The 27,233-nt window shown below is 46.8% G+C and overlaps 1 protein-coding gene across 1 annotated transcript; it reads right to left on the reverse strand.

The window, feature by feature from the left end:
* On the reverse strand, positions 1-26,471 carry RAB12 (RAB12, member RAS oncogene family). Its single transcript, XM_056137969.1, has 6 exons — positions 26,074-26,471; positions 10,343-10,403; positions 5,179-5,317; positions 2,708-2,797; positions 1,880-1,984; positions 1-1,201 (listed from the first exon to the last, which is right to left on the reverse strand). The coding sequence occupies exons 1-6, from the start codon at positions 26,432-26,434 to the stop codon at positions 1,088-1,090; spliced, it is 870 nt and encodes a 289-aa protein (XP_055993944.1). The 5' UTR covers positions 26,435-26,471; the 3' UTR covers positions 1-1,087.
* Between the last annotated feature and the right edge of the window lie 762 nt (positions 26,472-27,233).

Consider the following 27,233-nt stretch of genomic DNA (forward strand, 5'->3'; position numbering starts at 1 on the left):
TGTCATTCATAAATACAAAATTTTATTTGTACTTCATTAGTGTAGAAAGACCACAATGCTTTTCATATCACAACACTCGACACGCTGAGTTATTCAAATACATCATTACCTTTACCTCAACTAAACAAAACAGTGCAGTTTAATAAAAGATATACCAAAGAGGGTTCACAAATTCATAGAGAGAGAGAGAGGGGAGGAAAAAAGAAAAAGAAAAAATAAAAGAGGAACACAGCCTATGCTTATAGGAATAAGCTTCACCATATGGGGAGAAATTTTTTATCATTAAAAAGGTATAGAATGTTTAAGCAGATACATTTATGTTCTTTGATATAGTAAATGTAAAATTCCTTTAAACAGGATTTGTTTAGGACAGCAGCGTTGTTTCAAAATCTTGTATAATTTCAAAAACATTTCTTCATTGAATCTTTGTAGCTCTTAAAAGCTTAGGATCCGTGTCCACTAGGAAACAGTAAGAGAGATTCTGCGGCCGCAGGACCAAGTCAAATCCTCCCCTCTAAGTAGTGACATTCTACCATTACATAACAATAAATAACCTTCAATGCCGGCCATGGACAGAGCTTTGCTTTGCGGAAGAAACACTCTATTATTTCAAAGACGCTACAGCTGAGGAAAATGTCTTATAAAGAAAAAGCACTTAAGGTAACTTTTTTCCCCCCAAAAGTCTTTTGTTTTTACAAATTTTCCTTAAAACAGTAAGCAAAGCACCACATCCTTTCTTATTAGAATATTCTCTGTCCTCATAATATAATTACCAAGGACAATAATACTTATTTCAAGAAAACATTATACTTTTCATTTCTCCCATATCCAATCTTCATATTAGAAGTACTATATGATTCCCAGTGCATGTACACTATACACTGGGACAATGAAAAATAATTTGGAGGGAATATGTGATTTACAACCAAAACTTACCCAGGATTGCATAATGGCATATTTACAAGTTAGTGTATAGCTCTGACTTGGATTACAAAGTGCGAAAGGAAATTGTCAAAACGATTGTAGTGCAGAATAGAACACTTTCCCCTTCCAGGATATTTCCACTTTGTCTCTCCGAAGTAGCAAATCAACAGCATCGGACATGTGGTCTCGGTGGAGGCAGTTCTGGTGGGATCTCAGGTTCTGGTTGCAAGGAGAGGATGCTATTGGACAGCTCAGTCCTTAAAATATCCAGAGGCATCTAAGATGAACAGGAGAAAATCTGCACGTAAATCTTTGGACACGTGTGTTAAATGCTTTGTAAATTGTGCAATTATTTAAGCTAGGTTTCAGAGCGATTTGTATCCCCTGATGAGATGGACATGAAAATTGCCCAGCCAACACCAGTGTGCTGCAAAAGTGATAAATAAACATGCATTTTCATAGAGTTCAGTAAAATTAAAATTCAATGCAGCAATAAATAAAAACAAAAACGGCTCTGCTATTTGTTTTCTCCCCCTCTTTTTTGATTTTTGGGTCATACCTAGTGGTGCTCAGAGGTTACTCCTGGCACATGCTTTTTAGTTTGGGGTCATACCTGATAGTGCTTGGAGGTTACTCTACTCCTAGCCCTGTGCCTGGGGGTTGCTCCTGACAATGCGCTGGGAACATGGAGTGCTGGTGATCAAACCCAGGCCTCTCACACGCACTGCATGAGCTCCAAGAATGGCACATTTAGAGTGTCCCCACTCATCTTAGAACAGTGGCGGCCATCAGCTCTCAGGGCACTGGAAACCCCGCAAGGAAGAGCTGGGGCCTAGGGCTTCACTGGGCTCGTGACTCCCCTATCTAAATTAGACTCCCAACCAAAACCAATAATGAAAACAACAGATTTCAAATGAAATATTTTCTTAATCATTTACTTTTTTTTTTTTTTTACCTTTTTTAGAATGTCATCAACAAGCTTCAGAAAAATTTCATCCACATTAAAGTTATCCTTGGCACTGGCTTCACAGAACCGCATCCCAGTTATCTGTTGTGCAAACTGGAGGGGGAAAAAAAATGAGCTTTCTTCTTCCTGTGTGGCTGCATCTCAGTCCAGGGTCACCTCACAGGAGAGGGTCTGAGGGCTTGTAAGCCCCAAGTGTGCGCAAATGTCAAGTTCTCAATTGTAGAAAATACCCACATTTTCCAGAAATCATAAAACAAAACCCCAAAGGGGAACATCAAGATCAAGAACTCAAATTACTTGCCCAAGTGTTAAAATTAACATGCGATATTTAAAATGCATTGAGGAATCTCCAAATAATGAACATTAGAGAAAGAGAAAATCAAAAATAAAATCTTACAATGAAAAATAGTTTACATAAAATGTCGGGTTAGATCTATTCCACCACAGTGGGCAAGATGCTTCCTGGGCTGGGATAGATAGGGAGGGGAGGCCTTGGGGGCATTTCCTGTTGGTTCCTTAAAGAAAGAGGATTTCTTTACCTCCAGGGGATATGAATGACTTTTTCTCCTCCTTGAAAAGGGAACAGTGGCCAATTCTGCCTAGGAGTCTCTGAATTAGGTAATAATGCAGTGTATGTTATGTTCCCCAGCCCAGTTTTCAGAATAAATTTGAACTAGGAAGTTAAAGAAAAGCCAACAAAAGAGAATGATGTGACCGATGACCATGTGGTTATCTCCTAAGATTCTAAAATAAGATGTCTACTGAGTGTTCCTCACTGAAACACGGGGCCCGCACTGTGCCTTCTTGGGCCCTTACCTTCTCTCCTTGCTGTCTGCTGATTTCTCTGTCAGTTTCACAATCCAACTTATTTCCAACTAAGAGAAGTTCTGCATCTTCTGAGGCATACTGTGGAATTTCAAAAGAAGCTGCATTTCAAAAATGGGCATCATCACAAAGAAGTATAAGGCCTAACTGGCACTTCACTGGTGTGTTCCTTCACTCCACAATCTCAGAGTAGAACTCAAATGGTATACAAGAAGTTCTGTAGGCTGACAGCATTTTATAAAGCTCCCCGGTAATTATGGCATCAGCAACCACAGCTTTGGACTATAACCAGTAAGAACTCAGAACATGTCCTAATGAAATGGTTCAAAATACGGGCAAAGTTCTCTATCAAGATGATGGGCAACCAAAAACAAACCCTTAAAAGTTGAACAAAAGATAAGAATGACGTGATACAAGGTAGAAAAAGGAACATACAGAAAAGATGAAGTCATGAAATTTACATACAAGTGGTACTACATGGAAAGTATCATGCTAAGCGAAATGAGTCAGAAAGAGGGGGATAGGCATAAAAAGATTGCATTCATCTGGGGGACATAAAGTAACAAAATAGGAGATTAATACCCAAGAATAGCCAAGATCAGTACCAGGAGAATTACTCCATGGCATAGAGACCAGCCGGGCATTCTAGGGGAAAGGGCAGCTCAGATAGAGAAGGGAACACCAAATAAAGGGTGTTTGGAGGATCCTCCCAGGAGGGGAGATGCAGGTTGAAAGTAGACTATGGACTGAACATGATTGCCACTCAATGCCTCTTTTGCAGACCACAACACCCAAAAGGAGAGAGAAAACAAAAGGGAATACCCTGCCACAGAGGCAGGGTGAGATGGGAGGGATGGGGGTGGGAGGGATATTATCCATGGTGGTGGAAAATGGGCATTGGTGGAGGGATGGGTATTTGATCATGGTATGACCGAAAAATTGACTGTGGGGTTTCTCTTGATTTAAATATATATTACATACGGTATGATATATGGTAACAACATTTCAATTCTATGAACAGGAAAAAAGTTAGGCTACAAAGCCTTTTATCTATAGAGCATAAGAGGTTCCTCCAAAAACTATTAAAAGTCAGTGGGGCAGGGAGAGAACTGCAAGAGCTGGGCACACTCTGGCACTTGGGGAGACTGTGTGATCCCCAGAACTGCGCCAGGAGCAACCCGAGGCGGCCCCCAATCACTGCCCTTGTGCCCCCAACCGAGATGTGAGCACGCACCCACACAACTGCATGCGTTCCTCAGCACTCCTGCTCCAGCCTCCAACTGTGCTCCACTCACCTTGGTCCTTCCTAGAGGCCCAGACCCCAAGCTCCTGACTTACACCTGCCCCCCCTCCCCCCAACCACCTCCGGCTCTAACTGTGACACAGACAAGAAGCACTGATGGCATGTGTGAGCTCTTGGGCGACTGCTGGTGGGACCCCTCAGCAGCCACAGAGCCAGCGCTGACCCACTTGGGGAACAGGCCAGGGCATGTGGGCAAAGGAGCACAAACAGTACTCTCAGGATACAGTGCTCTCAGGGCATGGGGAGGAAAGAGCGGTGCCCTCCTCAGGACACAGTGCTCAGGCTGCAGGGAGGATCAGGAAGTGCCCTTCTCAGGACACAGTGCTCAGGGCACGAGGAGGGAGGAGCACACTCTCCTAAGGACACAATGCTCAGGGCACAGGGAGGAAGGTGCCCGCCCTCCTCAGGACACAGGGCTTCAGGAGGCACTTCAGGCCCAACAGCGCTTCAGGGTGGGGCTCCCTGCAGGGAGTTGCAGTTACAGCCAGGCTCTGAGGAGGCAGCTAGCAGTGAGATTGCTCTGCCCGCGTTCACGTAGGAGCGAAGTCTTAGGGCTTCAGGATGGAGGAAATCAGGGTCTGGTGAAAGGTTGAGGGTGCGAGCAGATGTTCTTCCTCAGGCTGGACATTTAACATGGATGCGCCTGGCCTCTAAGAGTCTATTATTTGGGGGGCTCCATTGTAGAGCTGCTCCCGCACAGCTTGGTTCCTGGCAGTGTTGGGGGTGAGGGTGGGAGATGACCATGAGATATCGGGGACGGAACTCAAATCCCATGCGCTCCCACCCTCTGAGTCATCTCCTGGGCTTCCCCGGAACAGTTCAGAGATCCTCACTGAAAACACACTCATTAAACTGACAGTCCAAACTTAAAATTGGATTTTAGATACGACTTGATGTCAACAGTTCAGGGTACCAGAAAAAAAATTCCCTCATCTATCATACTGGGACAAGATCAATCTTCTGGGAATGTTGTAATAGGGACCAAAGGGCATTTCGTACAGAAAAGCATGTGCCATGAAGTGTGAGTGATACCTCCCTTCCCTTCCTCCCATTTTCTCTGGTCTGGTGATCAAATCCTAGGCCTCCCAAGTGCCAGCGTGCACTCCACCCAGCCACACCCCCAGTCCTCCCACAACTGAAAGAAAAAGAGGAAACTTACTTTATCAATCATCTTCATCCATTTTGGCAAATCATCAAACGTCTCTTTCTTGGTGATATCATATACTAGTATGATCCCCTTGGCACTTCTGTAATAAGCTGAGGTAATGCTGTTGAATCTCTCCTGACCTGCAGTGTCCCTAAGAGACAGCAGCAAAACATAGGTTTCCAAACCACCATCAGAGCAAGCAGTTCTACGGCAATGTATATCGGCACTGAGACATGCTCTTCCTGCCTACTTCCTGTCGCTCATCGAATAGCTCTGTTGAGCTGGTTACATCAAAATGTCTTTTGAATCACGTTTTGTTTATCTGCTTTGGATCATCCCTAACAGTGTTCAGGGGCTATTCCCAACTCGATGCTCAGGGGGATCATTTGATATCAAGGATGGAACCGCCTCCTGTGTGCAAACCATGCCCACCACCCACCAGAATTCTGAACTTCTTTCCTGGCCCTAGGTTTTTTTTGTTTTGTTTTAAAAAATGGCAAGAAGACAGTCATAATAAAAGGGTGGAAAGGAAAGTGGCTTCTACACTAATCTATCTAAAGATATTAAAAATTCAGTAAACAGCAGAATCTTCACTTTACTTCAAATAAAATGCTGCCCTGATATGAAAAGTCATGCAGCAATTATCATTAGGCATAAAAGTAGTATCTTATTTCTTTACCCATCTCCAGGGCACTCGTGTACGCTACCATTAGCTTCATGTCTTTTTCCTAGCGTAAGATATTAGTTAGAAGTCTGAGGTAATCTGAGGTTACAAATCACAGAAGCACACCTGACCACATCCCATTAGCTGCTGCTTATGCCCCAATGTCTGACACGCCAACAGGAAGTGAATGGAGGAATGGAATGAACACAGCAACATTCAGGGAATCGGAGGATGTTACTGAGTCCTATCCTTGCTGGCTTTGTGAGCCTGGCGCATCGAGAACCCCGTGCGACATTCCCGAGAGCACTGCTGCTGACCCACCAGGAGAGGCGGCTGGGCTGTGGCAGGCAGCGGGTCACCGGGATACCACTCTCGTTGCTCCAGACAACTGTCTACACTACACTGGGCTTAGTGTCCTAACATCAAGTTAAAGTCCCCGGTGAGTGGTGAGTAAACCCAAGGTGAACTAAGTGAAGCCCTTTAGCCCACATAAGTAGCACCTGACTATGCTGACAAGTGCACCCCCCCAGGGGCTGACTGGGTTCCCCAGAACAGCCTTTGGTGAAGGTGCTGTAACTTCTGGCTTCATTCAGAGAGAACTAGCTGCCAAACTAGATTCCCTTAGTGATGCATTATTGTGATAAACAAAACAAAGCCTGCACGAGTCCAGCTCGCACATACGTTTTGGGTCCAGAGCGCCAGAGATGCCCTTGCAGTCTCCCCTCAAAGGTCGAGGAAGGTGAGGTCACCAGCAGCCTGGCTCGGGGGCCTCGATAAACCTGCCTCAGCAGATGGGGAACTGTGGCAATGGGGAAGGCACCAGCCTTTGATCTTTTGAAACAAAAATAGATTGAAGGGGAATTCTTCAGGATTTCTAAAAACAAAACTTCACCAACACCTCTTGTTAGTCAAGAGGAACTGATTCAGAAATATATATACAGAGAGCCACTAACAAAAGGATTTCTGAAATCCCAGGCACTTAATGGGTCATAAATTAAAGATGAAGTTCTTAAATACACATAGGAATATCTGAAGTACAAAGCTGAGAATAATTATTTTGAGGGGGCCCAGGTGATTTTGGAATCCACTTGGAAGTGCCTGGGCATCTTCTCCCTGCTCTGTGCTCCAGGCCCAGTCCTGGGGACACTATGGTCCAGGAAGTGCCAGAAATCAGGGCCAGCCACATGCAAGGTAGGTGTCCGACGCCTGCTCTCTTTCTCTGGCTGTTATTCTTTTCTTCTGACCACAGATAAACAGGAAACTGAGATTTGCAACAATGATATAAATTGTGTCAAGGGCTAGACAGTACACCCAGTAGGGCGCTTGCCTGGCATGCAGCCAATCTGGGTTTGATGAGTCCCCCATCTCTGAGCGCCACTAAGTATAGCCCCCAAAACTAAACCAAAAAAAGTGACAATGACATCTAAAACTTTGGATATTTTAAATGTTTAGAAATCTCTGGTAACTATTTTCTTAGATTGGCTACATCCAGAAATCATCAAAAGGAAAGTGATTTCTTCTAACAAGACGTTTCCATAAAAACAGACTGGCACTGTTTCCATCAGAATGACAGTCTACTAAGTCAGAACAGAACTATTATTAGCAGGGCACAGCCCACTGAGTTTGACAAGCTTGTTCCAACACTGCTTCCTTCTCTGCCATGGACTGGTGACAGAATAAAATTTAACAGCAGAGTGCAACAGCAACAATGGCAAAAGGACTGACCCTAAGTCCAAAACAAAACACATACTGGGACAGAAGTGATAGTACAGCAGGAAGGGTGTTTGCCTTCCACACAGCTGACCTGGGTTTGATCCCTCAGCATCTCATAACCCATGAGCACCTGTCACTGTCACTGTCCTCCTGTTATTCATCGATTTGCTCAAGCAGGTCCAGTAACGTCTCCATTGTGACAATCGTTACTGTGTTTGGCATATTGAATACGTCACGGATAGCTTGCCAGGCTTTACTTTTCGGGCGAGATATTCTTGGTAGCTTGCCGGGCTCTCCACGAGGGGCGGAGGAATTGAACTCGGGTCGGCCATGTTGACCGCTTGCAAGGCAAACGCCCTACCCGCTGTGCTATCACTCCAGCCCTCCATGAGCACCACCAGGAGTAATTCCTGAATGCAGAGCCTGGAGTAACCCTTGGGCATCGCTGGGTGTGACCCAAAAAGCCAAAAAGTAAACCTAAGTAAATTTAAAAACAAATAAACAAAAAAAAATCCCCCAAAACAAGCCACATGCAACCTTCAATAGCGAAGACTGACTCCAATACATCCCCAATCTGCATACTGGAGAGCAAAGTGGGGGAAAAAAGCATTTTAACACTTTAAGTCAAATACTTCAGAAGGAAAAATTTTACTTTGGAGAGCTGAAGTGATAGTATAGCAGGTAGGGTGTCTGTTTTGCGTGTAGCTGACCCAGGTTTGATCCCTGGGATGGCATAAGGTTCCCCTGAGCACTGCCAGGAGTGATCCCTGGACAAAGTAAGCCCTGAGTACCACTGGGTATGGCCCCAAACTCAAAATTAAACTATGTGATTAACAAGCAGCTTTCTGTGGTGTATTATTTACTACCAAAAAAACCTTTAGGAAAAGACAAGTCTGATTTTAACTAAGTCGCCGGATATTTTATGCAACAGTCCTTAGAATGAAATGCAGTGAATCTCAATTCTGCTACTCTCGGTTACAGTCTTCACTAATGCTGTGCAAGTTTTAAAGATCTGTGACCAAGCCAGGCTCCTCAGAGTCCAGAAGCAGTCCAAGGAGAGGCATTTGGGGGAGGTACTGACATGATTCTGGAACTGTGCTGGCAGTTTCCCGCCGGGGAGGGGCTGGAGCGGGGGTGGGGGTGGGGAGTGAGTGTGGGTGCTTCAGAGGGTAGAGCCACTTGCATCAGCTCCAACAGCACTGCAATGAGATTTGGAAGCATCGACTGTCTCCTGCAGCCTTAGCCAGCAGAGCTACAGAGAGGCCCGGAAGGGGCATCTGGACACACTCTGAAAGTCAGGCATGACCATAGCCTGGGAGGCACACTGAATTACTAACACTGACATGTCTTTCCCAGGCCACAATGCGTCACTACCTAATGATGGCTGTGCTCCTTTTGCAAGGCCATCTCTTCATCAGGAAGGATCTCCTTCAGAGGTGCGAGCCACAGGGGGTGTCATACCTGGAGTTCTTTTAAAGTTGGTCTTTCTCTTAAAGAACTTATAATTAGGGGCCAGAGCAACAGGACAGCAGGGATTTGCCTTGCAAGTGGCTGACCCGGGTTTGATCCCCGGCATCCCGTGTGGTCCCCTGAGCACCATCAAGAATAACGCCTGAGCATCACTAGGTGTGACACAAAAAGCAAAACAAACAAAAACCACCAATTTATAACTAGACAGTTTCTATGAAAGCTACTTTGGACCACTTTTGGAGTTAAAAAAATTTGGCAACAATGTGCAAGGCTGCTGCTTTCCATTCATGCGTCTATAGAACAAGAAATAACCATTTTCCATTATTAAGTATCGAGGAGAGATATTATTTTATAACCAAGCCCCAAACCCAAACCCAAACCACAAACAGTAAACACAAAAGAACACAGAAGTCCTTACAGTGGGTTAGGGAGAGTGACAGGTGACTAGGTGCAGACATTACCTCAGAGACCTCCCGGAGGAAAGCAATGTTGACTCAGCAGCAGCTGTGACCCAGCCAGGGACACGGATGGAGAATGAAGGCATGGCACTAACACTCAAGCATTAGGTGACCGGTGACGCCACAGATGAGGCAGCGATTAGCGCGGATGAAAGCACATACACACACACGGTGGACACACACTCAGAGCTGAGGTGACCTGCCGAGAGGAGTTAGTAAGCTGAGTATGCTGCAGACGTGGGGACAAAAACCAAACAGGGTTCTCCGAACACCTCACCTTGGCCTTGGCGAAACCACCACCAGAACACACTACCCCCCACCCCCCAACAGATGAACGTCGCAGTGTCGCTGCCGTGGGAGCTGCCTCAGTCCTGACTGGGAGGTGACAAAGGGGCAGCTGGGTGGCTGCGGGCACCAGCGGCCCAGCAGGAGGAAGCACACATCCCGCAGCTGCTCTGAATGCCTGTAGGCAGTGAGCCTGGAAGCAGGCAGGGCAGGATCTGGATGGGAATGCGCTGCAGTTACTCTGACTGCCATCGAATAGCTGAAAGCACAGCGCGAGCTTCTAAGTCGTCATTTCAGGGGTGGCAGCCAGGATTTAAGTCAAATGAGTTGGAAAACAAGCATACAAAGAAGGGTTCAAACGTGGCCTCCTTAAAGGAAACACTTCCCACTACTCGTGGTGTACAAATGCAGTGGGGAATAAAACGGGTCCCCAAATTCTTTCTTGCAGAAAACACTGTTCATTTTTTTTCCTTTAATGAGCAAATGAAAAGTAGGACAAACCAGCTCCAAGTTAATTTCATTAGACAAGCATATGGATTGTTAGCACAGAGCAATTCGTGGGGGAGAGCTAGGTGTTCCAACTTACCAGATCTGTAATCTAATTTTCTTTCCTCGGAGCTCAACAGTTTTTATTTTAAAATCAACACCTGTAAATAAAAGGAATGAAGATGAAGCAGAGAACAAAGACGCAATTATGTCACAAGACAAAAAACATCTTTCTTATACACGATAGTACTGGCAGAAACATGAGGAACTGCTACCCCCTGTTCTCAAAGGGAAAACCGGAGCACAGTCATATCTGAGACTAGTCACGTGTGCTTCAGCTTGATAAAATGCTGCTTCCACATATAACTCCAGCATTTGTTATTAAAGATATAATCACTACTTGTAAGTTTAGCATAGAAAGTATTTTACAAATATTTGTATCTGATAAATTTCCTAAGAAATGACTTTTTTACAAATTTATCTTATTTTTTAAAACTTTTTACTTGAATCACTATGAGAGAAACCATTACAAAGCTGTGCATGGTTGGATTTCAGGCATACAGTGATCCAAGACCCATCCCTCAACCAGTGTACACTTCCCAGCACTAGAGTCCCCAGGTGCCCTCCCATCACCCCCACCCTCCGCCCCTTCCTTCCTCCCTCTTTCCCCTCCCTATTCCCCTCCCCCCTTTGGGCACTGTGGTTTGCAATATTGATACTGAAAGGCTATCAAGAACATCGTTTACCTAATTTTAAACCTCAAATCTTCTCCAGCGTGATCATTCCCAGCTATTATTGTCATACCGGTCTCTTCTCTATCTTACCTCAGTCACACACACATACACACTTGTGGTTAGTTTCAACTAGTCCTCCTACCTCTGTTTTCCTTGGCCATGGATATTATTATTCTACTATATAACAAATGACTTTAAATATAAGAATGCAATCATGAGAAAATTTCCTGAACAAAAATATCATCTTGGTTTTAAACAGCCTTAGTCAGTTTCCCGGGGCTCTTTGGTTTTTTTGCTATTGTTGTCCTTTATTTAGGGGCCACACCTGGCTCAGTGCTCCCTTAGTGCTGGGGGCAGGTGGCTGTGGGGTTCAGTCAGGCCTCCCAACTGCAAAGCACACCCCCTGCCTGAGCCATCTCTCAGCCCTCAACAATGCAAGACTCAATTTAGACTTATTACGTTTTTGGCATCCACAAAGTAAGCAGCCAACTATAAATAATCTTTTTATTATACAGCCAATACTGTGGATAAGTACTTTTATTCAAAAACAAACATACCTGATTTAAATGTATTCATCTTGCTATTAATATTAAATCATGTAGCAATTTGTCCTTTTTGAATCCTTGATGCTTCAGATAACTCTTATCTGTTTTGTTTTTTTTTGGGGGGTCACACCCCGCTACACCAAGGGATGCACAGGAGCCCATACATGGGTACCAGGATGCAACTGTTAGATGCCTGCAAGGTAAGCAAACTCCTTACCTGCCATCCTCTCTCTCCAGCCCTCAGATACATTTCTTAATCCAAATTTTCTTCAGTCTACTCACTATGATTCTAAAACAAAACTTAAGGGTCTGGAAGTTCAGCAGGCAGGGCTCCTACCTTGCATGCAGCTGAGCCAGATTTGATCCCCAGCACCCCATGTGGTCCCCAAGCACGGACAAGAGTAACTGTTGAGTGTAGAGCTAGGAATAAGCCTGAGCATTGCTGGGCATGGTCCCCAAGTTAACGCAACAAACAACTTACTTCCAAACTAATTTTTCACACACTTTTCACCAAAGTGAAATAAACCAAAGGGCTGCTGCCTAGATCCAGAAGCTGATGGTGACTGCCAACAGCCCAGGGCTCCCTGGTGTGCCTGCACCGGGCCCAGGTGTGGACATGCAGAGGACTCAGGCACCCACTCCTGGGCCTGCAGTCAGATGCTGAGCTGGAGGTGAGGTGACAGACATACAGCCACCCTCTATGAATAGCAGGACACACATCTGTGCAGCAGTGGCAGGCACGGAGAAGCAACCAGGAAACAGAGTGGACAGAAGTCCATGGCAATTCGGTTCTGCACCTCTCACCCTGGACAATACTTCAGACGCCACCCAGCCTGTGCTGATGGATTCAATTTCACTTTCAGTTCTGTGACCGATTTGCTTTTAGAAGTCAGATGACAGCTTGGAAACAGGAAGCTGGTTTGTGCACCAGCAAAACCCTTGAGTTCCCGAATGACTCAACTGAAGGACAACAACAAGGCTAAAGCCAGAGCCTCCAAAGCACAGTCCAGAGATAATGGCTTTGTTTAGAATCTTAAAATCACAGCTTAGAGACAAAAACAAACACCTTTCCCCCCTCAAAGAAATCCTGTTTTTCAGCCATCAGCATGAAGTTAAGGACCTACCACATTACTCCGTGATGACAATTTATAAATGAAAGTCCTGTTTTGTCATCACTCTATATTCTATTTCACTTTTGTTTTGAGGATCTCGTTTATTAGCTTTTGCTGATGGCTGGTGCCGCCTTCCAAAGGCTGAGCACATGCTCTGCGTGCAGGAGGTCTGTGCTGGGTCCCCGCCACAACAAGGTCTCCCAAGAACCACAGGAGCCACCCCCAAACACCAAGTTGGAAGTAGTCCTGAGCACTGCTGGTTCTGGCCCAAAGAGCAAACCCCAAAAACCTCTCTGGCCCAAACAGTTTTGGTCAAGGAAGCTGTTAACTTTTGCAAAACTTGTCCCCAGGGGCCGTTAGTTTACTGAAATGAACTGGCTAATGTTTCTCTTCTAAGGTGTGTTTCAAGTCAATTCAAAGAACCCCTAAAAAAAAAAAAAGCAAGTAAATTTTGCTTCGATTAGTTGGCACTCTCCATGACAGAAACTGTTCTGAGCTGGAACAGGCCAGTTACTATTCCTCCCAATTTCCTCAACTTAGTAATTCTACATAGGACTATTTTTATAACCACAAAGTTTAATGAACAAAAAAGAAAGGTCACTGGTATTCCAAGTCAGGAAATATCACCAGGTGACTATAAAAAATAGTAATATTAGGGAAACAAAATAAAGATGAGACACAACTTAAAAATTAAGAACCTGGGCCAGAGAGATATACAGCATTTGCCTTGTAAATGACCATCCCAGGTTCAATTCCTGGCATCCCAAATGGTCTGCTGAACACCCACCAAGTATAATTCCTGAGCTAAGAGGTAGGAATAACCACTGAGCGATGCTGAGTGTGTCTCTCCCTCCACCCCCCGCCAAAAAAAAAAAAATAAAAAACCTGCAACAAAAATAATAATAAAGAACTGGGATCTGTGTAGCCAAGTCAAGATAAGTTTCAACTTTGCAACTGTATACCCCAAGTGATTCAATTAAAAAAAAAAGAAGAAAGACACATTGCAGAGGCCATAAATAAATAATTAAAATAAAATAAAATAGCTGAGGGGCTGGAGAATGAGTCTCAGCCATAGAGCACTCAATTTTCATGTGTGAGAACCTGAGTTCAATCACTGGCACCAAATAATAATAATCAAAAGTCCTCTAAAGTGACAGTGTGCTTCAACATATCTAATGATCACTATGTAGTTTGAAACTATTGAAAAGTCACATCATGACTTTGGAAACATATGGTCATCAAAACATATGACAGCATTTCTAAAAACCTTCTTACACCAAGTAACACCTCAATCTGGGAACAAATATAATTCAGTGGTACAGCACAGTGGTAGGGCGTTTGCCTTGTGCGCAGCCAGCCCAGCGAGCCGGGCTCGATTCCCCCACCCCTCTCAGAGAGTACCGAGAGTATCTTGCCCGCACAGCAAAGCCTGGCAAGCTACCCATGATGTATTCAATATGCCAAACACAGTAACTCCAAGTCTCAAAATGGAGACACTACTGGGCCTGCTCGAGCAAACTGATGAACAATGGGAGAACAGTGCTACAGCACACATCATGCATGTGCAAGGCTCTGATTCAATTCCCAGCACCACATACCACACATGCAATTCTCTTAGTGTGGATTGTTTTTAATATTTACAAGCTATAGAAACTATAATGCTTCTTAATAGAAGTACCAACTCATCAACAGCCTCAAACCTCAAATAGTGGATTACTAAAAAGAGATTCCTGCTATCGGTGCACCTAAACAGAAAGGGCAAAAAAGGATTCTCAACTCATTTCCACTCAATATTCTTCTTGAGGGGATCAGAGTGACTCCCCTGGCACACCACTGACCTGGGTTCAACCCCCAGCATCCCACATGAGCTCCACCAGGAATGAGCACCATTGGGTGCAGTCCCCAAACAAAACAAAACAAGAGTCCTTTGTGGGTAATTTGTCCCTTAGGTTTTTAACTTACCAGGGGCAGCTGCCAGTCCCAACATTCCCTCAGCTAATGGGGCCGGTCCCTGTCCTAAATTAGCCCCTGCGTGCACTTGGCATGTCAGTACCTTTCTCTGCAGTCTCTTCTTACGCAGCACCCGGGTCTGCCCAGACTGGGCTCCACAAGGCCCCTGAGGACCATCACAGTGGGCTTCCAGCCCTGTCTGGTACACAACAGCAAGGAAACTAATCAGAGGAATAAAAGCCGAGCCCTTCTCTGTCCAGTGCTGAATACATAAGGAGAAATGTTGGCTATTTGGTGGTGGCGGGGGGTTTCGGACTGAGTAGCACAAACAAACTAAACACTTTAGGAGAAGAAAGGAGGGACCTATACTCTCAGTGTCTGCTGGGTGCAGCAGTAGGAAAGCAAGGTGCTCTGGGGCCCAGCACACAAGCATCATCCCAGAAACAGCCTCACTGATGCTGAAATCCCTTAGGATGATGGGAATTCCTTAAGAGACAGGCAGTCAAGGCTAAAGAGCTGAGACAACGGGGAGGGCTTTGCCATGCATGTGGCCAGTGCAAATTCAATCCCCAGCACTGCCAGGAGTAATCCCCGAGTGCAAAGCCAGGAGGACGCCCTGACATAACTGGAGCATAACAAGGTGTGGCCCAAAACCGAAAGAGAAGACCGTGGGCAGTGAACACACACATCCTCTTCGACACACAGAACTCGGCTGGTCACTGCCTAACACGGCTACAGGGGCTCTTCTCTTTGGCCCTGCTCCACAAGGTTTCAGTGACTGGTGGTCAACTGAGGTCTGAACACAGATAAGAAGATTATGAGAGAAAGAAACTGCATCCACACAACTTTTATTACAGAAGGTCATATCTATTTTATTATGAATAAAAATTGCCTCAACTATGCCTGATTTGGGGATAGGGTGGTTGGGTCGATGTTTGGGGGACCACCTGGTGCCATGGATTTAACCAGGACATCCAACTGCATGCAAGGCAAGTGCCTTGAACCCCTGTACTTGCTCTCCAGCTCCCTAGTTTAAAATCAATCTTTATCATGGTCCGTTATGTACAGGAAAATACAGCACATGCAGGGTTTAAGCACTTGGAGATCTCGGGAGGCACCCCCCACAGTTAAGGAAGGCGATTCTATTAGTCACGTAGAGGGAAGTGATCCTGTACATGAATCACTCAGGGCGAGGGGGGAAGACTCAAGTATTAGAGAACATGCTTTGCATGTGTGGGGCCCTGAGTTACATCTCCAAACTATTGTTTAACCGTTGTTTATCCCCCCACCCCTTTTAAATTGCTTTCCCTTTGGGCTCTATGCCCAGGGGACCGTGCAGTGTCAGGAATCACACCAAGGACACACACACATGCAAGGCAAGTGCTCACTACTGACACATGTGCCTGGCCCACCCCCTTGCTTTTTCTTAAACTTAATCTTTTTTTAAATTTCCTTGTTCCGGGGCTATACTTGGCAGTGCTGTGGGCTACTCTAATCTCTTTGCTTGGGGGGTCACTCCCATGGAGCTGTGCTCAGCACTTGGGTGTCTGGCACATACATCCTTTTTTGGCGCTCTCTCTACAGACCAAAGCCAAAGAAACTGTGAAAAAAAAAAAGCAACCTTAGCTCAGAAAGGAAATGGGTTCCAGTTTTAGTCTCTGGATCAATGGGTTTAGGCTGCTCTGTTTAAATCCCAGACATTTCTGACATTCCCCCCTTTAATAATAATGATAGTGGACATATGTCACACACTCTGGCACCCAACACACAGCATCTTAGTGACCTGATTCAGGCAGCACTATCACACATTTTACAGACGAAGACACCAGAGCAGAGAGAAGAACGCGAGTTGCTTTAAGGTCAAAGTATAAGCTAGTGGAGTGGCAGAAACCAGGTGTAAGTAGAGAGCACTGCTCATAAAGACTCAGTTATAACTGAAATCATGGTGAGAAAGAGGACGATCAGGATATTCTGCAAAGACAGAATCACCACAATCAAGACGTCAAAGAACAAGTCTTAATGACTGCATTGTGTCTGCTTTGTATTTATTTTTCTTTCATAAATCTTAGCAAAAGGATAAAGAATTGGCCTACTCACAGCGTTATGATTCTTATATTCCCCTTTTCGGCAGAACTTTTCCAAAATGTCATTGTATTTCATTCTACTGGGCGATATGTTATAAAATCGTCTTTCTGCATATTTCTTTCCAGCAGCAAAAATAACAGTATGGCTCTTGCCTGTGATCACAGTCAAATGGACTTCCTTTCTCTCCTGCTCATTTCCCCCTCCTCCTCCAGAGAGTGGAGTTTGCATTTGGCGAGATTTTACTTAACACTTGCAGGAAATTGAAAGATTTTGTAGACGCTGATAGGGGCTTAGTTCATGTCACTGGGCTCATGTCACTGTGGCTTTAGGACAACCATCTTAAGTCTGAACCCTGGCTTTCCACCCAACAGTGAGTGTCACACAGTATGATTCCACTTTCACCATGGAGCAGAGTTCCAGAATTTTCAGCAGGAGAAAATAAAGGATTGCATCAATCTCACATAGACTGGGGAAACTTAACTGAGGAAGAAGTCAACTGAACCCGAAGGCGGTGAGCCTTCCACTGAGTAAGCGGCCACCTTCCAGCACCCAGCCTCAGGGGATCTCAGCCTCCAACTCCTGGACCGTCCCAGGGGCACCCAAAAGTGCGCTATACTTCAAACATGTTTTCTTACAAGTTATGAGCATTCAACGAAACACAAACTAAGCACTTTAAGTGAGGGGGGAAAAAGTTGGACTGTCTCAGAATCAGTACTAATAAAAGAGCAAACAGATTGTATGTCATTTAAAAAAATCCTTATCGGGCCTGAGAATATCTAATGACCATCCTGAATTTCAGGAGCTCTGTCTTTTATTTCAGGTTGGAGATGCTTCCACTCCGGCATACAAAGCCCACCCTGTGTCTGAGGCATGCAGAAATGTTGAGACAGCCCTGCAAGGGCAGGAGAGAAGGAAGGCAGAGGTCACCATCTCTGACGCTAAGGAGAAGGGAGGAGTGTGAATTCAGAACAGAAGGCAGGTCCAGTTCCACTAAGGAAGGATATTCAGATGGAAGAAGTTCATTTAAAAAAAATGGGGGGAGGGGGAATGATTCCGTCACAATAAAATGAACTCTTTACCGTCTACTACTTCGGCACTAAGGGCTTTATATACAGCAACTCAATGCAGAGTATTCTGCTACAAACTTACTGCAATAGTATTACTGTGCCCATTATAAGATGAAAAACTCTCAGGGAACTTTCTCAAGGTCATCAAGGAGCAAAGAATTAGAACAGAGATTTAAACCTGGGCTGTCTGATTTCAGGGTAGGCCTTCTTTCTGTGGGGGAGGAGGAGTTGTGGCATTACACCTGTGGTGCTCAGGATTTACTCCAGGCTCTGCACTCAGGGATCAATCCTGATGGTTTGACAGAGATACGGGATGACAAGAGGTTGAACCTGGATTGGAAGCAAGCAGGCAAGTGTCTTACTTGCTGTACTGTGACTCGGGCCCAGTTAATGCATCTCTTTTACTCACCTCATAGCTTCACTGAGTCAATTGGGAGGGAGGGAGTTACAAACATATATTCAATATGAGTGAGATGCAGTGGCCAGCTTGGACAGACTCTCATGGACTCTGATACAACCAGCAGCTCCCTCCCTATCTGAAAGGAGACCCCCACACTCCACCTGCCATTTTGACTCCTTATTTACAAGAGAAGTTAATATTCCCAGGGAGAGGGAGATCAAATGGTAGATCAGTATCTTTTCTTCATATACAAATTAATCACTAATACCCAGCCCAAGTCTATAAAAAATACAGGGAGCGTCCTATGAAATTTATAACTTAACACATCTCATGTTTCTATGCGGATGTTTATACATCAGGTACATGATACATACAGATAAATGTCTCATATTCACCTGTATGTATTTCAAAGGGATATGAATTGCTTTTTGAAGTGGTTTCTTTGGTTTGTTTTGTTTTGTATCTGTACTATAAATTAGAAGGGTACACAACTGACATTTTAAATTGCCTTTTCTGGAACAGGTACATGGAATTTTAGTCTCATTTATTACTAAACTAGGAGAATAGAAAAAGAGCATATGTTCTATTTAATAAAGTAAAACAACAAAAAAACACAGGGCTAAGAAAAGAGAAGTTAAATCACCTGCATTAAAAAAAAAAACACTGATAGTCTAGAGCAGAACTGGGACAAAAAGTCAGGCCTAGCTGCAGAATCTGGGCATCTCTGCACACCAGGCCACAAGGACCAGGGGCAGGGCGAGGAGCACAGTGGACATGCAGGGGTCAGGGCAGAGACGCTGTTAGTGATGGAGAGACGGGGAAAGCTTTCCTTCTCAGTAAAATCTGGATAAGTGTGTGATTATTTAGTACTCCGTAGAGTCGATGCTTCTTTCGAGAGAGAGAAGACGAGGTTCTCATTGAGGGGGCCTGTTCCTTCGTGGGTTTCTCCAGAGCCCCTGGGTTAAGTTGGAGAGAGACCACCTGGGAAATGGGAGAGACTGATTCCAGGGAAGTCAGGTTGCTGGGTAAACTAAGGCCTTCTGTGAGGATTGGCACAAATAGTGGAAGCTTTCAGATCAGGGAGGGAGGAAAGGCACCCTTCAGGTAGTCTCAGAAGTCCTGGTGCCCCCCCACCCCCAGGACCTGGTGCTCTCTGGTTTTAAAGAACAAGTATTTTTAAAAAAGCATGATCTGGATCATTAGGTGCATGGTTTTAGGTCTGTAGTCTGGTTAGTCTGCATTCCAAAGATATGCACTAAGGAGAAAAGGGGGTGGGGTGGGGTGGGGTTCTGCCTTGCACATAACCATCCCCAGTCTGACCCCTGGCACCACATATGGTCCAGTGTCTTGCCAGGATTGACCCGATGTGGAGTGAGCACTGGGCAATACTGGGTGTGGGCCAAAAACCAAAAAGGAAAAACAAAAAGAGAACAATCAAATCTCTTCCTCTGTTGAAGAGCTGCTCAGCATTTTACCTTGTTCCTTGGTTCCTTGATAAACTGCTTATGGCCTGTGACCTGCCCCCCACAGTGTGAAGTAAAAGGTCTCATTAGGTCCAGTCCTGTCAAATGACTAACAGCAATGGTATCCTGGATAAATATAAACGGCCTCTCAATGCAAATCTGCTAAGTGTTGACTGAACACAGCTATGTTTTCCTTACAAATTCAAACAATTAAAACAAAGAATCTCACATCCAAGGCTGCCCAGTAATTTGGACTTAAGTTCTCAAAAGGGCCTTCTCAGACTTCATAGAGAGCCACCTCCAAGATCAGACAAGATCAGCCACTCCGGGCCAATTAGGTCTCTAAGAACCTGGATTTCTGTGCAGAATTAAACCTTTCTTCCTCAGTGTGAGGCTGAACAGTGAAACAAGGCTGTACACACTTAAGCTAAGTCTTTAAATGGACTTTCAACCTAAACAATCCCATGGGAACTAAATTCTCACTTTCTCAGAAAGAGTGCTACTTACTTAGCTCCACCAGAAGTGGACAAGGGCCGCTTAAGCCACTCAGCTTGAATTAAGTCAACCAACAAATGCAGCACCACACACAGATGCTGGCAGGAAAATGCTGTGTTCGTCAAGGCACATCGGTTCTCTTACACTTACTTCTCTCCCCAAGTCATCCAGTCACATCATGTTGGCTGGGAGTTCAAGTGTGGCTTTGGTGTGAGGGCTCTGGACGAACTGTCCTAATTCTCTTTCAAGTGACACACTTAGGCAGTCCCCAATGGCCTGGAAGACTCCATTGGAACACAGATGAGCAAAATGCAAGTTTAAAGCTGCAATCTAATATTGGATGCTCATTCTGGGCTTGCTGACAGCAACCGCTGGCCTCTCTTCTTAGAACAAGAGCAAATTAACAACTTCCCTGGAAAGGGGCCTTTTTGCTTCCAGGTAAAGCTCGCCAAGCATGAGAGGCCTACAGCTCACTGGTCACACTCAATGACATCAAGGTCAAGCCAGACAGAGCTGCGTCAAGAAGGATCTACAAGAAGGATCGTGGGTCTTGGACCCCTCGACATTGCCCTCCGCCAGCCATGTCTAATAAACCACCCGATGAAATGCCGCCACCTAAAAACCACTGTTTTCCCCAATTCTCCACCACAAACCTTCATCCCAACATAGGACTCCAGGGCTGGCTGCAGTCAGTAAGGGAGCAGGCCCAGGCTGGAGTCCCCAAAGATGACTGACTCTTGGGGGCCAGGCTGTGAAGTTTCACAAGGAAAGGCTCTCAGAACAAAATTTCAAGCACTTTTCCATACTCATACTGTCTTTCCTAATTTGGGGTGGCTCTACTCCATTTGAAGTATTTTTTCAGGGACAGTTCATAGCAAGTTTTTTTTTTTAAAGCCCTTATTTAGTTTTACAACAAAACAAAACAAAAACTGCTGCAACTTTAAGCTGGCCTATACTACTTTGGGAGAAATTTTATTTCTTCAGAAAAATCAGATGGCCTTACTTCAACCATTCTTCTATTCATATAAACCAAATATGGAAGGAAATCCTAATATTTAGAGATTTAAGAGTTTTGAATAACCAACACACTGGAATTATTTAGGGTAAAAAGAAATGTAACTCCTGGGGCACTGTTTTTGATATCCGAGACACACACTGTAATGAAGACATTGTTAAAATCGATTTTACTAATACGGTCCTTCACTGTCTTGACAGGGATGCTACAAGGAAAACACAAAAGGTGGCCAGCTCCAACTCAACGTAACCAGAACTACCACAAGGCAAAATGAATGTGACCGCAGTCCAGGGAAGACAGCTCAATAGGGTGGGTGCACGTTTGGCATGCAGGAGGCCTGGGTATACTCCCCGGCACCACAGGGTGCTCTGGAAACCAAAGAGTGACCCCAAACACACCTCCCCCACCAAACCCAAACACAAAAACTCAATATGTAAATCTCACAATGACCACCCAAAGAAAGGGGCAGTCAACACCATTATTTCAAGCTGGCCTTAACCACTTGTGCCCCTATGAGTTAGTTGTTCGCTTCATGCCTTTGCTTCCTCATGTGTAAAATGGGGATACTTTCCAGGGTTATGGTTGTGTCTAATACAAAGGCCGAGGCACTGGAATTTAACAGTTTTGAGTGTTTTCTAGAAAGCAATACTGCTAGAGTGGGTAGCCACCTGGCAAAATTATTTATTGATCAATGCTGGTTCTGTACTCAGGGCTTACTCTTGACCCTGTGCTGAGGGAGGGGGGGAGAGGAATAGGGAACATAAAGATGTTGGTTACTGAACCAAGGCTGGCACATCCAAGGCAAGCAAGAAACCCCCCCACCCCCCATCTCTCAGGCCCCAACCATTCTGAGTCAAACAAAATTAGCAGCTAATTTCCAACTGCAACTCAGAAATAAAACAAAAGTCGATAAATAATTTTATAATCGTTATGTATATCACAGAGATGAATATGCAGTTAACAAGTAGTTCTTTTTCTTTCCTTTTCTCAGTTTTCAGAAAGCTGTTTTCTGGACCCTGGTTGTAGGTGAGGGACACAGCACATTTTTCATAGGCATGAGACCATGCTTTGATCTCTGGCACCAAAGGGAGGGAATAAAAGAAGCTGTTTCTGGATGTTTAAAAATGCTCAGTTTGTGCTCAATTGTACTAGATTAAGTAACTACAAGATCCCATTTGAAAAGACCCCATCTAGGCAATTTTTATTAAACAGGTCAGTTACTAAAAACCTTTATTCTTATTGTATTGGACCACATCCAGCTGTGCTCAGTGATTACTCCTGGCTCAGTGCTCAAGATCACTTCTGGCAGGGTTCAGGGAACCATATAGAGTGCTGAGGGTTGAACCCAGGCCAGCTGCGTGCAAGGCAAGTGACCTACCTGCTGCACTCTCTCTTCAATGCTACTTTTTTTTTTTTTTCAAACAAAAAGCTTTTTATGTCGGGTAAATGTTGTGTCTTTTAAACCAAATCAACATTTGCCATATAGGATTTTACTAAGAGCTCAGTACCTGAAATCTCTGAGGATATTCACAGAGAATTTTGTTCTTGGGGAGAGGGGTCTCAGTCCTGGCTCTGGGGATGGAACTGGGGTCAGTCCCATGTAAGGCGGGCAATCCAAACCCAGAACTATCTAACCAGCTCTTCCACTGAGCTTTTAATGAGACAGTCCGAGTGAGGCTGGAGGGCCTGCAAATTTCTTCTTTGCTTATTGTTTTGCATTTCCCCACAGGTGCCAGGCACCCCCAGGTGTCAGGGAGCAAAGCCTGGAGCCCCGTCACGCAGCCGTGCACCCCCAGGCCCCAGTCACTTTTCAAAGGCCTCAGTGGAGATGCTCCCGTCCACCTTCACAGCACAATGAGTGCAGACCTAGGCTTCCCAGCATGCCACAAAGGTGAGGCTCTCTGAGCACCCAAGGCTCTCATGCACACCCTACACCTGTGAGGTGACCAGAGGCGCTGTCTGCAGCCTTCTCCACTCTCCGGAGCTCACTGGACTCTCCGCAGAGAGAAACTCGACAAACTTGCTTCAGAGAACGGATAGACACTGGGAACTCAGTGCTCGAGGGGGAAAGGCAGGCGAGGTAACACGACTCTACACCACCCCCAGCACCATGTTTAAACAGCATTTTCCCAAAGAAACCTGAGGGTTGAACTTATCTTCACAGCGTTCCAACACGGAGGAAGCCTCTGCTACGAGCCCCATGTTACTGCCCCCTCACCCATTGGAGGGGCTTTCTCGGTGCTCCCCAAACACTCCAGACAAGATTCTGCATTAACCCGGGGTCATCTTGCGGCCCACAGGCTCTGAGTCACATGTGGACAGAGACCACGTGCTATTCACCACTTAGACCCCACCCCCACCCCCAAGGGTAGCAAAGCAACAACCCAGAGGAAGGAATTCATTATGTGAGTTGATAGTGCAAGGAATAAGCAACTTCCAGGCAGAGACTTCAGTGGGGCTAATTTACTTGCTTACTTTTTGGTTTGGGGGCCACATGGTGTTCAAGGGCTACTCTTGGTCTTTGTTGGGGATGGGATGGGGGAGGGGGGTTGACCCCAATAGTGCTCAGGGGCCCTTGTGGTGGCGAGACTGGACTCCCAGCATCCTATCAAGCTGTCTCACCAATACTAGTTAGCTCTTAAGGCATCTTCATACTCTGGATCAGGAGTTATCCCTGGGAACTTCTCACAGCTAATAAACATCCAGCTAGTATTACAGGCAATACAAGAGGAGAGACAAAAACCTAACCACTGGGGCTGGAGTGATACTACAGCAGGTAGGGTGCTTGCCTTGCATGTGGCTGACCCAGGTTTGATCCCTAGCACCACTTATAATTTCCTGAGCATCACCTAAGTGCAGAACCAGGAGAAAGCCCTGAGCACAGCTGGGCTGTGCCCCCCCCCTTCCATAAAATAAAACCCCTGAAACAAAATCTCCAACCATACAAGCACTCCAGCATAAGACGGCAGAACGGGAAGAAATGTGCACAGGTAAATCCATGTGCTCACCTGGCCTCCGGTTTCTCCTTCAGCCCCAAATATCCTGCGGAATCACAAGCCAATTAGTTTCACTGTCTCCTGGCCAAGGCTGCACTAGGGGTCTTCAGTTTCAAGTGCTAAAAGATAGTTTGGATACACACGCCAGCATAGCCACATTCCACAATCCTTAGCAAGACACTGAGGCCTTGAAGCATATATTACCAATGTCCTGTGTTGATCCTAGAACATGGCTCAGTCATTCTACTGTGGCACTAGCTTAAAAGACCCTTCCTCATCTTCCCTGTCCCACCTTCAAATACCTTTGCTCATGTCCTATCATTCCCCCGTCACTGAGTCCTCTTGTCCACACTCAAGGCGATGCTGATTCCTCTTCAGCATACATCACAGCTGTATCAGTTCTCGCATTTTTATGTGTGTGTGTTTTTAAGTGTGGAGCTATGCATAAAAGATCAGTAATCCTGAATTGCTCTGAAGTTCTATTTTACTTATGCCAGGTATACTAAAAGAACCATATAAAACTCATTTAAGAAAGTCCTCAGGGTAGGCTGGAGTGATAGTACAGGTACGGTGTTTGCCTTGCACGCAGCAGAACCGGGTTTGGTCCCCTGCATCCCGTATCGTTTCCCCAGCACCACCAGGAGTAATTTCTGAGTGCAGAGCCAGGAGTAACCCCTGTGTGACCCAAAAAGAAAAAAAGAAAGAAAGAAAGGAATTCCTCAGGGGCCTCAGGCAGAAGTGCAGCGGCTTTCTTCCCAAGCAGGAGCAAGCCCCACAACTGGGGAATGTCCCAATCAAACAACTTTCTTGAATCTCTATGAGTCAAGTCTGGATACCTTAATATTTGAACACCTACAGTTATACTGCTGGAATTTAATATCACGATCCCAAAGCCAATGTTTTAAGAACAAACAGGGCCCAAAGGACACAGGCCTTTCCAGAAGGCCTAACTGAAATCATTCAACGCAAAAAACAAATGCCCCTGAAATCTGGGGGTTTGATTTTCCAGCAATCTCCACGTACTGCCAACTTGTGATGTGACCCTTTACAAGGTTAGTCTCAAACTGCTCGTCTTGGGCGTATCCCTGGTGTGACAGTAACACACACGCAGGAGACTAGGATGTGAAATTAACTTTGGCATCTCAAACCAAAGGACCGTCCTTGGTCCCTCCCCACCGTCCCGTCGGAAGAACCGCCCACCGGCACAGCCTGTAAGGGGAGGACCACGGAAGCAGCAGCCAGCCAGTCCCAGACGCCACCAACCCCAGGAGCAGCTGTGTCCCTCGACTTCACGGCAGAAACTTCCCCTGCGGGACACCAAGACTCTCTCACCTGGAGCCACAGCGTTTTTTCCCCTCGTTGTGACAATCCTGGTGGTGAGTGGTATGTGGTGCCTACACTAGTGCCACGGTCCCCAGGTGAGTTGAGGTCATGGGCAAGGCCAGCTGAAGCGTGTGTACTCCTCGCTCCCACACCGACAGTGCTCATGAGAAGCTCCACCAGGAGTTTCAGAAGTCAGCAAAAATCCAGCGACCACGTCGAGGCGGCCTGCGGACGCGGCGCGGCCCGTCCCCCACCGCCAGGGCGAAGGCGATGCGGGCCCCAGCAACGACACCCCACTGGGTCAGCTCGACGGGGCGCAAGACCCCAAGGTCCTCGCTCTGCCCTGTTCCCTCGGACGTGCGTCGCCGTCCCCCTCACTCTTCCGGGCCCTCCGACGGGCACCGCCGGCCACCCCTCACTCTCCCGACCCCCTCCGACGTGTACCGCCGGCCCCCTCACTCTCCCGGTCCCTCGGCCGGAGCGTCCCGGAGCGCACCGCGAGCAGCGCTGGAAGGCGCTGGCGGGCGCCGGGAACCCGTGACCGGTGAGCGGCTGCGGGCCGGGCCGCAAGGACACACGAGCGCGGGTCCCTGGGGGGCCGCCCCGTCTGCCGGCGGAGAAGGTGCCCGAGGGGCCGGGCGCTCACCCACGGTGGACTTGCAGGCCTCGCAGAAGGTGTCGTCGGTGAAGCGCTCCATCAGGCTGGTCTTGCCCACGCCGCGGGAGCCGATGATGATGACCTGCAGCTTGAAGTCCGCCGGCCTGGGGGGCTGCTTCCTCCGGCGGGCCTGACCGCCCGACAGAGCGGGGGAGCCCGCGACCAGGCCGCCGCCCCCGGGCCGCCTCTGCAGCGCGGCACCCGGATCCATGCACGCATGCGGCCCCGGCGGCCCGTGGGCTCCGCGCTGCAGCCGCGCCGCCGGCCGGCCCCCGGCGCCCGCGTCCACGCCGCCGCCGTCCGGGGAGGACGAAGGGAAGCAGCCACTCCGCAGCAGCGGCAGCAGCATCCCGGGCCGGGCGGGCGCGCAGGCGCGGGCGGGGCGGGACAGGACGCGCAGGCGCGGGGCGGAGCGGGCCGGGGCAAGACGCACAGGCGTAGGCGAGAGGGGCGGGCGCGCAGGCGCGGAGCGAGCCGGGGACGGGACGGGGCGGGGCAGGACGAAGTGCGCAGGCGCAGTAAGGGGCGGGGCGAGGCAGAACACGCAGGCGCGGGGCGGGGCGGGAGCGGGGGGCGGGGCGGGCAGGATGCGCAGGCGTGGGGGGGCCGTCAGGGGGTTGGCACACTGTGGCCAGGCATGCGCGCGCCCTCTCCTGGCGGGAGGACTGGAAACAACTGCGGCCCCACTTTCTCGCGCCCTCCTGCCTTTCAGAACCCTGCTTGGAAGTGACAACTAAGACTCTTACTTTTTTTTTTTTTAATTGAATCACCGAGAGATACAGTTACATTTGAGTTTCACTCATACAATGATGGAATACCCAACCCTCCACCAGTGCACATCTTCCACCACCATTGTCCCCAGTATCCCCCCCCCACCTCATCCCAACCCTCCCCCTGCCTCTATGGCAGAAAATTTTCCCATACTCTCTCTCTACTTTGGGGCATTATGGTTTGCAATATAGATACATTTGGTCCTTCATCTACTTTCAGCACACATCTCCCATCCAGAACGAACCTTCCAACCATCATCATTAGTGTTTCCTTCTCTATTCCAGCTGCCTTCTCCCCCAGTTCATGAGACAGACTTCTAGGAGCAATATTCCTGGCCCTTGTGTTTACTGTCCTTGGTTGTAAAAGACTCTTCCTTT

The sequence above is a fragment of the Sorex fumeus genome, unplaced genomic scaffold (assembly GCF_029834395.1).
Source record: "Sorex fumeus unplaced genomic scaffold, SorFum_2.1 ptg000128l, whole genome shotgun sequence".
NCBI lineage: Eukaryota > Metazoa > Chordata > Mammalia > Eulipotyphla > Soricidae > Sorex > Sorex fumeus.

Coding starts and splice junctions, on each gene's coding strand:
- RAB12 (XM_056137969.1), bottom strand. CDS start 26,434: ATGCTGCTGCCGCTGCTGCGGAGTGGCTGCTTCCCTTCGTCCTCCCCG. Junction 5,318..10,342: donor AAAATTAGATTACAGATCTG/GTAAGTTGGAAC, acceptor GCTGTCTCTTAG/GGACACTGCAGGTCAGGAGA. Junction 2,798..5,178: donor GGATGAAGATGATTGATAAA/GTAAGTTTCCTC, acceptor GAAATTCCACAG/TATGCCTCAGAAGATGCAGA.